The sequence below is a fragment of the Trachinotus anak genome, unplaced genomic scaffold (assembly GCF_046630095.1).
Source record: "Trachinotus anak isolate AG129_WGS33_773 ecotype Australia unplaced genomic scaffold, CSIRO_AGI_Tana_v1 ptg000007l, whole genome shotgun sequence".
In the NCBI taxonomy this organism is placed as follows: Eukaryota; Metazoa; Chordata; class Actinopteri; order Carangiformes; family Carangidae; genus Trachinotus; species Trachinotus anak.
The window spans coordinates 17,456,786-17,471,300 of NW_027273858.1; the positions used below are offsets into that span (position 1 = coordinate 17,456,786).

Consider the following 14,515-nt stretch of genomic DNA (forward strand, 5'->3'; position numbering starts at 1 on the left):
CCTTGAAAAGAAGCACCGTTCCCCAGGTCCAGTTTACAGTGACAGGTAACAGCGACAGGCGCTGAGCACTGAGAGGTCCTGCCTGCTCTTCATTCTCCAAGATAATGATCCTGCACATTATTTTTAATTTCTAAGTGTTCGGAGTGGTCAGAATATCAATTCTCTCCTTAATGTCATGATTCAATATTTATTCAAGAAAAAATAAACATACTAGAAGAAAACAGGATACTCATAAATTCTTAATAAAAAATAGACCTAGCAGTCGCCTATATTTCAGAGTTTTGTTGTTGAAATTTGTTTGCCCCTCTGCTCTAATGAACACCTGTTCACCTGTCGGCTCAATTAAACGGCACATCATACCTATAAATCACCTCAGCCTATCAGGCATCAGATCATAATATTCATCATGACAGCAACAACAAAAAAAATAAAAATAAAGCTTCAAGGCATAATTCAAATCAGAATCTGTCGTTTCAGTTGGACCTGTAACATGTTTAGTTGACTGAAGCCTACAATTCCTACAATAATGGCAACCTCTAAAGCGGCTTCCATGATAACCATGAAAATATTGATGAATGTGTTTTTGTCACTCATTCGATTTAACTGTCTAGATGAATACTGCAGATATCAAGGGTAAATGTCGTATTAGTTATGTTAGTGCTGTATGTAAACATGCGAGCAGGACAGACCATTAAGGTCATATTATTTGTTGACAGCGATATGAATCAATTACTAGATGGGGAAAAAAAAGCATAAAATCCATTATGCACAACACAGTCACCTTGAGAACCGTCCCAGTCGTCTCATATCATAAAAATCAGTTTGCCCTTTACACGTTATTCAAACGGATGCTCAGGGTGAGTAAGAGGAAGGTGTTGTCTCTGAACATCAGTGTTACGAGATCCTTTTTTTTAGGGATGCAGCTCCTCTGGATAGTATCGATTTCTTTAATCCAGTAACCGCAGGAAAATACACTTTGATATGAGAGTGAAAAGCCCCGTGTTATTTGGGAAAGGAACTGCAACACAATCATCGTGATGACCCAAAGCACGCCACCCGGAGATGTGCAGCTGAATATCCAATCTGAGGCTGCAATTTTCAATCAGCAGCGAGAAGAAATGCGTTCCAGTCGGGGTGAGAAATGTCAGATATCAAATTATGCCAGTGATGGTGGGTCATGCCACCGAGAAGGCGATAAGTACAATTTACATGTCTTTCTAACGAGTGGCAAGACAGAGAGGCTTTCCACAGTGCTCCCTCGCAAGCTATTAACTCCAGAGGATATGATGCAAAGTAATAATTTGCATCTGAGAAAACCATTAAAATTCAAAGCAGGTTCAAGCAGGTGTGAGAGAAGAGGACTGAGGGCACACGGGATGCGAGGGAGAAAGAAAAAGTAGTTGTGGCTGCCTGATACATCCTCTCTGAATCTTAAAATGAAAAAAAAAATGTTCTTCATAAAGTCTTACAAATTAGTGCATTACATAACATTATTTTGGGAGATGCTTTTGCCCAGAAAGACCGACAGTAAATGCTTTCAACCTCCATTGGAACAAAAGCTAGATGGCAAACAAAAAATGCATGTGCATCCTCCCAAACATCCAAAAGTGCGTGCACTTGAAATTGTTTTTCAGTGAGAAGAGAAGAGAAGAGAAGAGAAGAGAAGAGAAGAGAAGACACTCAGCAATACATACTGTACATCTCATATGTAATGCTGAGTGTCGTCTGTGCAGTTATTTGAGATGTTTTTGGTTGAAACATGACAGTTCTGTTGTAAGATTTATTTAGAATGCCACTCTGTTTGTCAGAGGATTAATGAAGCTGGGAGAAAAAGATTTAGTGAAACAGATTTGCTCTGACACATCCTCTTCCAAACCAGCTAATTTAATGATAACAAAATACGTGACATGATATGGGGAGAAACACTCATGAACTGATGACTGGTGCAGTGTCACAGCTCTCCAGCAGCCCCACCTGGTGACTACTGGTACTGCAGCGACTGTCGCACCTGCTCACTGCATGACGGGGGGAACTTAAAACTTGTGCAAACCAAATAATTAAGGTTGAATTCACAGACCTGCATGTGTTAAACCTCTGTACTCTGACACTGCTGCTGCTGCTGCTGGTAAGCAGAATACATGAGTGAGGGGCAGCAGGGACTTTACTGTCAAAATATCCCAGACCTCAACTATGAGCTCATATCTGAGATTTACTTTGTGTGTTCCATATGATCCATAGTGTGTATAATATGTATATATAATACCATAAAACATATGATTGCCAATATATCAAAAAAAATGCAAGTGCAACCTGTGACCAGTCAAAGCGCCAGTGAGGGAGGGCAATACATGTGATGGCCCAGTCAGCACGTTGTTTTCAGTTATGGTGTTCGGCAGTGTTCTGGCTCAACCAATCAAAGTTTGACTCCAGTCACCAGTTGTCAAAAAACATCATACCAAGGTGTAAAATGCGAGACTGAGTGAGAATGAGACTGTGTTTCTTGAGAGAACACTCCACAATGCAGACATGTATGTCCAGAGATCTGCAGTGAACACTGCAGATCTCTGGACATACATGTCACAACATACCAGCACTGATGATAACTGTGGTATTTAAAAAATATAATATTTATATTATTTTCTATAGATATTGTGAATCCTTTTGGCTACAATAATCGTGCAGTGAAAATCTGATATCATGACAGTCCTAGTTTCCTGATTGGGAACTGGTCATATAAAAATGCCTGAGTACATTAAACAGCCAGTCCTGTGTCTGGTAACAGCAGGTTTGATTACCTGCAGCTTTTTAGGAAGCCTAACATTTCATTCATAATGACAGAAACTGAAAATGAACATTTTTATGACACATTTGAAAGGACAAATTTTGTTATGAGCTTATATATTTCTATGTGTAGCTATTAGTTATGCAAGCATGTAATGAAGTGCTCAGCATGCACATGCAAGTCTGTGACACGCTCGCATTTCAAGACAGTATGTAAAGAAAATTATTTGGTGTAAGAAGAAACGAGTAAATTATTCTGCATGTATGTGATGCTGACCTGAGCATGGAAGGTGGCGGAGAGACGGAGATCTGCATGCGGTTTTCGGAGGTGACGAGATCCTGCAGGGTCCGACTGATGTCACGGAGCTGGGCCACGGTGCAGCTCCTCAGCACGGAGCCCTCCAGCTCCTCAGCCTCCACCTGCTGCTCCTCCTGCTGGATCTGCTGCTCCAGGCGTCGACTGCGGTCCCTCAGCTCCGCCAGCCTCTGCTGCAGCTCGGCTATCTCCTCCTGCACAGGTTTCAACACTGTCACTCATGATGCTGTTGGTCATTTCCAGGTTTCTACTCATCGGTTTTAGTTTGGGTGTGTTGGGCATAACATTGTTCTTATAGCTGTGAGTGGGAAACATGTTTTTATGAAGCTAATTGGGATCCTGATAAATGAAATGAAATAGCAGCACATTTAGCACTATGTTCAAGTACAGAAATAAACTGGCATTCATCAGTATTATTATGTGGCAATATAAGTTTTGTATTATAGGTTTTAATGAGATTAGGTATTTCACTATCAAGCCATTTTAAATTTAATATTAATGACAACTCTGGCTATTTTAGAAATGTTATTCATTTTTCATGTGTGGGGAAGGAAGATGCAGGAATAAAGGCAGAGCACACGAAGCAGGCTGGAGACACACACGTGACACAAAGCGCCAGAAATGACCATCGTGAGTTTTCGTGACATAAAGTGAGCTGAATTTACCTCTACCATCCGTTTCTCCCGGATCAGACGATCCCTCCGTTGCAGTGGACCCTGCAGTGAGTCGGACCGCTCCCCCGCATCAGCCGCTGCACCCTCCCTGCCAACCAGCCATAAAAAAAGACAGTCACTGGTGCTCTTATTTCTGACCATGTTTTTTCTCAACTGCTAGTCAAAAAATGAAACTCCACATTTCATACATTTACAACTAAAGTTTGTTTGAGCCAGTCTGTTAATGCTTTTCTCACAAGCTGGCACTTCATCTTTGGGGCATGTTTTACTGTTTTTTTTCAGTGACTCAGAGATACAGGTATGTGCAGAAAACACAGTGACACAGCACTGCAGTGTGAGCTTATGGTTGCATTTGTTCAGGATACCCTCTGGAGGGACCCCACCTGATTCCCTTCCTGCAACAGGAGCTATTTTAGACATCCCTCCTGCTCTCTCCCTGCTCTGTTCTACAACATTACAGAGGAGGAAAGAGCATGGTAATGATCACAACGTTTTAAACTCAGTTTAACCTCATAAAGCTGTGAAAACCCAAATTTCAGTTAAACAACCTCTTCAGTGAGGCTGTGTAGCATCACTGAGCAACTGTCAATCACCATGCAGAAGTATCAGGTTGTGATTGAAGGTATATGATATGAGGTTATTGCAATAAACTACTCTCTAAATAAAGTACAGGAAACCAGTACCAGTTAAACTCTGACTCTTCATAAAATATAATCTGAAACAAAATATGGAAACTTTTTTTTTAATTCAACTACTTTTCATAAAAGAAATTAAAAACAATTTAAATATCTGTGGTGGAAGAAGTAGTCATGTCTTTTACTTAAGTAAAAGTAGCAATACAGCAAAGTAGAAACACTCAGTTAGTCCTGCAATCACAAGTACTCATTATACAGAATGGGTCATTTCAGAATAATTTATATTGCATTATTGGATTATGATAATTGATGCATTAATGTAGTATCACTTTAATATAGAGCTGCAACAATTAGTTGATTAATCAATTAGTCAACCAACAGAAAAACGAACTAATTAATTAATTGGCAACTGTTTTGATAATCAATTAATGGTTGTAGTCGTTATTTTAAGCAAAAATGCCCAAAAAAATCTTCTTAAATGTGAGGATTCTCTCTTTTTCTTATATATCTCAGAGTTATTGAAAATCTTTAATTATTTTATAAACTGTGATGTAGCTTATGAATTTCTCCCCTGGGATCATCATTTTATTTTTTTTTTCAATCTGAATCTGCAAAGTTACTATTAACTAAAGTTGTCTAGTTGTCATGTAAATGAAGTGGAGTAAAAAGTGTCTCTGCATTGTAGTGCAGTACAATTTAAAGTAGGAGCAAATACTCGACAGTCTCTAAGTATGTGTACCTCAAAACTGCACTTAAATAAATGTTCATTGTGACTTTCCACCACACACTAAACTGTGATTCTCTGCACGTTAACATAGACCAACATTACACTTCAATATCAAAACAATGACCATTTATGATCAGCATTTTTTATGATGTTCCTTTCTTCTGGGTGTGACCAGTGTGAGTTGTGCCTACACTAATAATGCGTCATGGAATCATTGTTGTCATAGTGTTGTGTGACTGACCTGCGCAGAGTGCAGTCCGCCCTCTGGAGGGCGCTGTGCACCACCTGAGTGAGCCGCTCCAGGAACAGAGCCACGCTGGGCTGTCTGGAGGGTAAACCCAGCTGCAGAGCTCCTCGCTCCCTGCACAACTCCTCCAACTTTTTCCCAAAACGCTCGGCTGAAAACACACACACACACACACACACACAAACACACGCTGATTAACATGCAGCATCAAATACACACAAGCTCAGTCACTAGCAACCAGGTCCAAGTCAGAAAGTCGATATAGAAGCTTAGGATCTCCATGCAGCTGCTGCTGTGTTGTGACTGTACAGAAAGAAATTTACTGTGTCGGTCATAACATTTGTGCAGCTTGCAGTCACTGCCATAACATGAGTACACACACCTCATTCCTTATTCAATTACCATTTTATCTCTCAGACAGGAAACTGAAAAAACAGGATATCATTCATTCATATCATTAACATCTTAAGACTCCCTTCATTTCTTGACCCTGTAAACTCACATGCAAGATTTGGGACAGGCCCTCTCTGTTGGCTTTATGGTTGAAGTTAAAATCAGTAAACATTTAAGGGTAAAACATCCAGATTGTCGGCAGCAAGGAAATCTAATCAAATGTCGTATTTCTTGTTCACAACAAGCTGTTCTTAAACTTTTCGGCCATCCTGCTGACAGAAAATCCGAAAATGAAGTTAACAGCAGTGGAAAGGAAGTTCTCTGGCACAGTTTAAAATGCCAGAGAGGGGTTTGTGATGCACAATATCAAAAGGCAAATAAAAAACCTGAAGGACATACTGACCCAAATAATCACTGCGCCAAAATAGTTCAAGGTCTGAAGGACCCTGACAACAGATGTTGGTATTTATTTCTGTCACAAGGGCCAAGAAATGGGTCAGAAAACAGTTTTCTTCTGAAAATAAACTTTACTCAGGCCAGCGAGAAAAAATATTCAGGTCAAGCAGGACCTTTAATAAATGCAGTTTCTCCTGGACATAGATGAAAAAGGAGTCCAGATTAAATTTGTTACGTTTGAGAAGTCTCTGGTTCTTTCCCATCCAGTCTTCAAAGTTAAAACATCAAATGCAGAGCGTGAATGTTGAAACATGAATCACTGTTCACAAAGCCCAAGAAGCCTGAGAAGCCCAATGTTTTTCTTGTGAATAAATGTGGAATCTGATTCAGCTTTACTTACTCTCTTTGTAACGTGCACTGGTTTTTGGTGCTGGGTTTGACTTGGCTGACTGATCTGATGAGTTTAGCATTTTCAAGTACAGACCCACAGACTCTGTTCAACCCTTTAGCTTATTACAGACTCAACTGCTAAAAGTTGTAGTGACTCAACAGTCTAACTAACCCTCAAACCAAATCAAATAATCTACTAGTAACAGACACCATGCATACATAAGCCAAAAATACATAATCAATATCTTTTGCTTCATTTTTTTCACTGGGACGTTTCAGTAAATGTCACTAAACTCTCTAAACTGAACTCTGGGTTCGATGTTATATATGTGTCAGAGTCAGTAAACAACAAACCATTTCTTTCCCCACTAATTAATGTGCGGCCTTCTGTCCTCACATGCTTTATCACCCATTTCAGTATGATCCAGAACTAATTCAGTTAGCAAGAAATCCAATAAAGGAAATTGGGCGACTTCCCGCATCTTCACTCATTAAACACAAATGTCAAATCCTGACTGACCATGTCAGTGAAAGCTCGATATAGATGAGAACTAGAATCCCACAGAGTTACCATATATTGAGCTGCTGCAGCTTTTGTCCACTCAAACTGTTGATTTTCACTTTGTACTGTCCTCTGTCCAAACATGTAATACAACATATATCATGTTAGATAAGCTCTTGATTAGGAGTGAAATTATTTATTCAACAAATGAAGTGAAAAAATATGAAAAGAAAGGAGCAGGAAACATAGAGGAAATTGAAGTTACTGTGGTTCAAAGTAAGCGCTCCTCAATCCATCCACAGCTACAGTATCCCATCATCCAAATCTGAAATGACCTACTTATCAAACCAATGGCTCAGCTGAAAGTCTTAGTTACCTGCGTCATAGTCATCATCCAAAATGGCCTTCTGCTGGAGTCTCTGCAGCTTCAACATCATGGACTCAATCTGTGGGGAGACACAATAGACAGAAGACAGAGCAGATTACCCAACAGTCCAAAGTGCAGTGCTCTCTAAACAGTCGCCAAAAAAAAAAAAAAAAAAAAGTGTGGGTGCAATGACCGTGCTTAGTGACACTGGGTCAACAAGTTGAGGAGTAGATATGAAGTTTAAAACCTCGTCATCAGAATTAACCATTATGCAACATTTGTCTGTCATGGACAATTTAAGACATTTCACCTGTTTAGTTTCGTATGTAAATTCCTATGCATTCTCTGAGACGCACAAAATTAAAATAGAAAAAAAAAAAATTTCTTCCTCATAGCATTATATGCTAATACTTCCTAATACAGCCCATGATTTACAGTTTAATTTATTTGTGCGAATCAGGACCCAATAATATACTTGATAGAATAAAGCAAAACTCAAAGTACTTTTGTAAATTCTGAGTAAAAAATCTGTAAAAAATATTTACGTATTGTGTAATTAGAGTAGAAAAAGGGGGAAACATTCCATACATTATATTACAGCCCGCATACCTTATTATTACTGTGTAATTAAAAGAATTAAAATAACAATCACTAACTTACCTATGGTTAATCCACCTACCTATTTCTATGCAAGACCTCACTATGTTGTACTTTTTCCTCCTCAGACTGAATAGATCTGAGTAGAAACCTTTCATAACTGTGCATTTGACAAAAGTAGGTTTGTTTTCTGCACCAGCTCCTGCAGTGCTGGGATAAATATAGACCCATTTCTTGACTCTTTATTCCAAATCATACAGTGAAGTAGAGGACAAGAAAATAAATCCCTGTAGTGTGGCTGTAATTGAGCTCCTCTGTTTGATATTTTATTTTCTCATATACATGGGACTAAAGTTTGTTCATGACTGAAATTACAACATGTATTTTACACTACACAGTGAGAATAAAGTACATGGGTTGTGATATAATGTGTCTCATATAATGTTACTCTTTAATTGCATAATTAAAAAAGGTTGTTCACACCATTTTTTCCAAACTTCAGTCATGTTTCCAGGCACAGCACCCTAGAGGTGCCTAGTATTTTCAAAAATACTTAAAAGTGTAGAATTTATTTCTCATTTCCTCTAAAATGCCAAGATGTTACTCCCTTGTTTTCTTCCACTGTACCGATATTTAGTTTAGTATTTTATTGATATTTCGTTCCTAACAAAATTATACTGTAAACCAAGGCTATATTATAAGTGTTGTATATAAGTGTTACCAATTACATACATTTTTGGGGACATTTCTGCAATGTTTTATTCTTGTGAAATACTGGGTGGTTTTACCTCATCTAGTCTCCACATCTACAAGACTGATGCTTTATAGTGTTTATGCACTACAATGACATATTCTTCCAGCCACCGTCAAACTGTCAATGGATAGGAAACGCAGACAAAGGATCCCTCCTATTAGCACATCAGAGAAATGTATGACTACCTCATGGGTCAAATGGTCAGTTCCACAGGATCAGCTATATGGTCACAAGGCCATAATTTTGTAACAATAAGACTTTATCTGTGCATTGGTATTATTACATAGAAAGGGTAACACCAGAAGGACTCTCTCACACACACACACACACACACACACACACACACACACACACACACACACATATTATGTTGAAGACTTTGACTGATGCACTAATCGGAAATCCATGTTTGTATTGTTCCTATCTGTTATTAATAACAGCATTAGATTAAGATATCGTTTAATTTAATGTTTTAATCGGTTGTGGTGAAAGTCGAATGTTGATTTTTGCAGTTCAGAAGGTTCTACAGAAAATCTCTCTTCTCCACTTGAAGCAAACCCTGAGATGTGTGACAGCCCCCAGGAAAATAAACCCCGTGGGATCACTCTGCACATCGACATCTGCTGTTTTTCACTTCTTTTCCATTTAGTTATTTTTGCTACATGCTCCAAGTAACTTTTCCTTTTTCTACACTTTTTTTAATAACTTTTTATTATAACTTATTATTATTATAATAATTAACACATTATTATCATGTGTTTTGAAGATTTTGAACACGGTGTGCCCACGACTTCCCATAGACTGCCAAGTCCCAAACAGCTGAGAGAACCTGTGGAGCCAGTTGCCTGGTAATTACTCATCTCCAGGGAAACCACCTTAGTCTGTCATGAAGAAGTTACCAGCTTTCGACACCAGCTACTGCAGGTTCCAGCCAGGAAAATCTCCAGTTACATCACAACTCACAGTAGGTGACTCACTTTTGCTCACGACTAGGTTGATGTTGAAATAAAATAATATTTTAATCATCAAATTTCATCCATAGACATCTCAATATCAAGAAGCAGCCTAGTATAGCTGTATGGTGCATAGCTAAATCATATTGTTTCCCACTATTTCCCAATTCATCACACTGATTAAAACTGTTCTTATGCTCCAAAATTTGTCTTGGTGATTATCAGACATTGCATTGACCGTATCAGTAGTTATTAGTTTATCTAAACTCAGTCAGTGTCCTGATGTGTTCCTTTGAAGTGGAGATCAGAGATCCATTGAATCGAGAAGTCACAGCCTCTGATATTAGACTGACTGGATTCATTATATTAATAAATAATTTATTAATTATTCATGTTACACCCGGAGATGGAAGACATAGTGCCCTAATTCACATAGATTTTTAATTTTTAAAGTTTGACCTTTGTTGCTACACTGCACTCATGTCTGTATGTTAAATGCATGGATGTATTATAAGACCCGCATGCCGGATCTAAAAATGGCGCCCATTCAGTTCAATACGAAGTGCTCACCTGGCGCATACGCCGAAAAAGCATGGATACATCCATGGTTAAATGTTATGCTACAGCCACCAAGTGCTTTGCTAGCTTAGCTTAGCACAAAGAGTGAAAACAAGAGGAAACTGTAAATTGTCTGTCTTGTACAGAGTAAACAAACAACATTCGACAAAATAATTTGTGAGATTCAGAATTAGTTCGGATGCTTGCTGTTTCCCTTGTTTTCAATATTTATGCTCACTGAAAGCAATTAACTGGTTCCTTACTGTGTCCTACCATGTCTTTAAAAAGGACATCCTAATGTGTTTTGGTCTCAGTCTTGATTCTGAACCTCCTGAAATTGATGAACTACAGCTCCACATTTCATCCTCACATCAGGAGTGTATCAGACCTACCTTGGTGTGAGTGCGGTTGTTTTGGAGGCAGTCTTGCAGCAAGACCTCGTACTTCTTCACCAGGTTGTCCCAGCCTTGGTCGGAGGCAGGCGTGGCACTCTCGTAGCCGGAGGTGACAGAGGAGGCGGAGGCTGTGTCTGAATCCACAGACAGTGAGGAGGTGATCTCTATGTCCAGAGATCGGGAGTCGCAGTCAGGCAGGTCGGACGTAACCTCACTGCCACCGCACAAACATTCCCGCCAAAACTTCTCGCCTAATGACAGCTCTTCTCTCTCTGCCTGGGTGCTTGAAGTTGCGGAGGGCGGAGGCTGGACAGGAGTTGATTGCTTTGAGACATCAGGGGGTAAGATTGCTGGTTTAGTTTGAGGTGAACTAGGTGCTGTAGTTGACTGGTTAAGTGGTTCTGGGTCCTGGGCTGGTGTAGCAGTGGTTGTGTCTGTCCTCTGTCTGGAGTTGAGCGATTGCTGGATGAAACTGAAGCTGGAGTTAAAAGAGTCCTGCGGGGAGGATTGTAGTGCCGGGCTTGGGCTTAACCTGAGTTTACTCTGTGACTGTGAGGACAGACCCTGATGGCTGGATGTACCATTAACAGCAGTGCAGTCCACATGGGGAAGAGGACAGGTAACAGAGCAGTTAACGCTCTTACTCTTCCAGGAGCTACATATGTGTTTATCAGGCTGTTGCTGATTTATTGAGGACACTTTGACAGCAGGTTTTAGACTCATCCTCTGAGTGCTGGTTGCCTCAGTGATGTCAGTGTGACGTCCAGATTTTCCGTTCCTCATGCAAGTGGTCCTCCCTTCCTCCTCCTCCTCCTCCTCCTCCTCCTCTCCCCCCTCCTGTCCATAAGTAGTGCTCTGTAGTCTGGACTGCTCTCCTCTCATGTACCCCGGCCTCCGGTGGAGCCTCTTACGGCCGGAGCTGCCAGCTGTCCCTGATGCTCTGCCACCTGTCGATGCAGAGATTAACCATTAAGCTGGGCAACATGGTCATAAGGAAGATAAAGAGTGAGCTCATAGAACTGGCAGGATTACCTGTGCAGTCATGAACTACATCAGGAACATGTTATGCTACATGTGCCAGTTACACAAGAATGTAAAACACCATATCATTAATAATCTCAGTGTGATACAACCAAACTGAAATGATGTCCACCCAGCCCCAGCTCTCTGCCCCTAAGGCCAGCATCGCATTGCTAACTGAATGAAAAAAAAAACCTGGGCAGCTGTGTGACATTTCCCAGGGTACTGCTCCAGCTGTTGGGAAATACCAAAGCCACACAGTAATTCTGACCTAAGACACGCCTCTCGGTGGAGGAGGAGGAGAGTGAATGAACAATATTTCCAGAGGTTACGTTTGAATTTGTTTCTAATTGAAAACACAGCCATTTCACGGCAGACTAGCTCTCAAACTGTGAGGTTGGCCAGTCTTGAGTCTTATGGTGGTGGGGTGGAAATAACATTGAGTGATGATTAATGTAACCAAAACAAAACTGCAGTGATGCAAGCAAGGCTATCAAGATTCAGGCTGGCAAGATTTATTCTGACAGCACAATAGCAAGTTCCTTTAAAGCTGCAGTATGTAATTTCTTTCTGACATTTTTTAGTTGAAATATGCTCAAACATATCTGAACGTGGGGAGGTGCTGTCAAAGAGCCTTAAAACACAAACAATGAGCTGAAAGCTGCTGAAACTCTTCACTGACCTGAAGGGAACTGCAGAGTCAGGTGATAACTGTCCTTGTGACTATTAGTGACTCCTTCACATATATACACACAGTCATTTAAATACATTGTTGACATACTGTACGTATTGATTAGTGTTTCTTTAAATACAAGATATGTGTTCCAGCTGTCACTGTCAACATAGTCGGAGAGTCTTTCTCTTCTGTGTCTGGTAACTCTGGCAGTTTGGGAAATGTTTAACTTGCTTTTGTCATTTGTTCGGCAGAAACTCGTGTTAAGGTTCCCCAGTACTGTTAATTTCATTTAATTGTTTTATGTGAGGATGGGGGACATGTTTGGTTGTTTCTTCCAAAGGTGGGCATAACAGAAAAAGTCTGACAAACACAGGAAACCCCAAGCAATGAGAGGTAATAAAACGTCGGTGTAAACAGTATCAGGTCTGAAGGTGGAGCAGGATGATAGAGATCAGTCTGTGTGCAGGGCTGGGCACCTGCTGCAGCTCAGCGTGATTGATACGTATGATGTGTTGGATTCAGAGGAGGAGACAGGCTGAAATGCAGGGAATCAACAGTCTCTTTGTGTACAGCTGCACTCCTCCCTCTTTCACTTCTGGCTCTCAGTTCTCTCTTCCCACTCACACACACACTAAAGACACACAGAAACACACTGACACTTTTGTACTGAAAACAGTGGGAGCAGTCATATTACTGTCATTGTGAAACCCTGTCAGATATTTTTTTTTTAAAAACCCTAATAACACACATTTCTCATTGTATGTAAAAAGAACAAGCTGTTGAACTACTATCTAATTCAGAATAATGACTTACTTGTAAAATTTCCACAGTTTTTTACCGTCTGTCTTTAGCTGTATGTCAGGACAGAACCACAGGGCATCAAACAAACCATGACCACTACAAAGCAACCACAGCCCACAGCTCAATCCCCCATGACCTCCAGTGATGTCACTCCTAAACCATCCCATGTGACCGGAGAAGAAGAGACACATAAAGACGGCACTTAAGGGGGAGTTGGGATGTTAGGCTGATTGGAAGCCAGGATTTGGAGTGAGAGTAACAGAGGGGTGTTCCCATTGTACCCAAGCTCTGTATGTATGTGTGTGCAGAGCAGAGGACAGTCCTCAATAAAAGCCCTCTGTCCACTGGGACCACCACACTAAAGCTCAGGTTACATACAGATCCATTAGTGCTTCTTTGCAGACGTGGCCACTGTTCCATAACCAATTTAAGAAACCCAACACTCTCTGTGAAGTACCAAACACAACCGCACACCGTCCACCATCTGGTGCCGTCGATATATAATGTAAACGCCACTCCAGAGAGTCAAAGAGCCCAGGAGCTGAAAGGAGACGGACTCGTTGATAGAGAGTGTCACTGTATCTTCGCTATGCTTCGATTACACAAAGACGGCTCTTCCCAGTAAAGGGGAAGGAAATGCCTCAGGGTCCATTGTGTGTGTGCACGGGTGTGTATGTGTGTGTTGGAGGGCATCTACATCACGGCTGAAGCCCTTCAGAGGTATGTCATTTGCTGTTTCCTGTCAGGCTTTGTGCTAAAATAGTTTGCCAGGAATTCCGGCAAAAAACACAAATAAGCAAAAGGAGACCTGACGTGGTTCAGCACTGAGGACCAAACAATGAAGCAGCTTTCTCAATGTAACTCGTTGCTAATGTTAAAGTAAAGCTGCCCAAAGTCTGAGAAAATGAAGCGTCGCAGCCAGAAGAGGCAAGATTATTTACCTTGGGAGATTGAATAGGCCCTCCTCCGAGCCCTTAGGTTCAACACTGCACCCCATTGGTCGCTGAAAGTGCTCCAGCCAAAGAGCAGAGGAATGCAGAGGATCTCATAAAAACACAAACGTTTGAGGAACAACCTCAGCTCCCTCACACACACACACACATACACACAGATACACACACATCTGCATGTCAGCAGCCTCCAGAGAAGCACCCCACCACTTGTGACCAACCACGATGTCAGAAATAGGGAAGTGAAAGTCAGCGATGAAAAAAGCATGTTTCTTTTTCCTTTTGACCATAAATATGACAAGTGGTGATCTGAAACCGATTCTATCTATCTGTCTGTCTTTGTGAAAACAAGGCTACAGTATATTTTTGGACAGGAAACTTAT

General features: G+C 40.7%; 1 protein-coding gene across 1 annotated transcript in view; it reads right to left on the minus strand.

Moving 5' to 3' along the window:
* The window catches only part of disc1 (DISC1 scaffold protein), a 44,103-nt gene that overhangs the window by 27,671 nt on the left and 1,917 nt on the right, over nt 1-14,515 (minus strand). Inside the window, exons 2-6 of the mRNA XM_071481111.1 lie at nt 10,683-11,632; nt 7,438-7,507; nt 5,375-5,531; nt 3,763-3,859; nt 3,059-3,291 (exon numbers count right to left, since the gene is read on the minus strand). Of these exons, the coding sequence (XP_071337212.1) occupies nt 3,059-3,291; nt 3,763-3,859; nt 5,375-5,531; nt 7,438-7,507; nt 10,683-11,632 (1,507 nt within the window). The remainder of the gene's footprint in view (nt 1-3,058; nt 3,292-3,762; nt 3,860-5,374; nt 5,532-7,437; nt 7,508-10,682; nt 11,633-14,515) is intronic.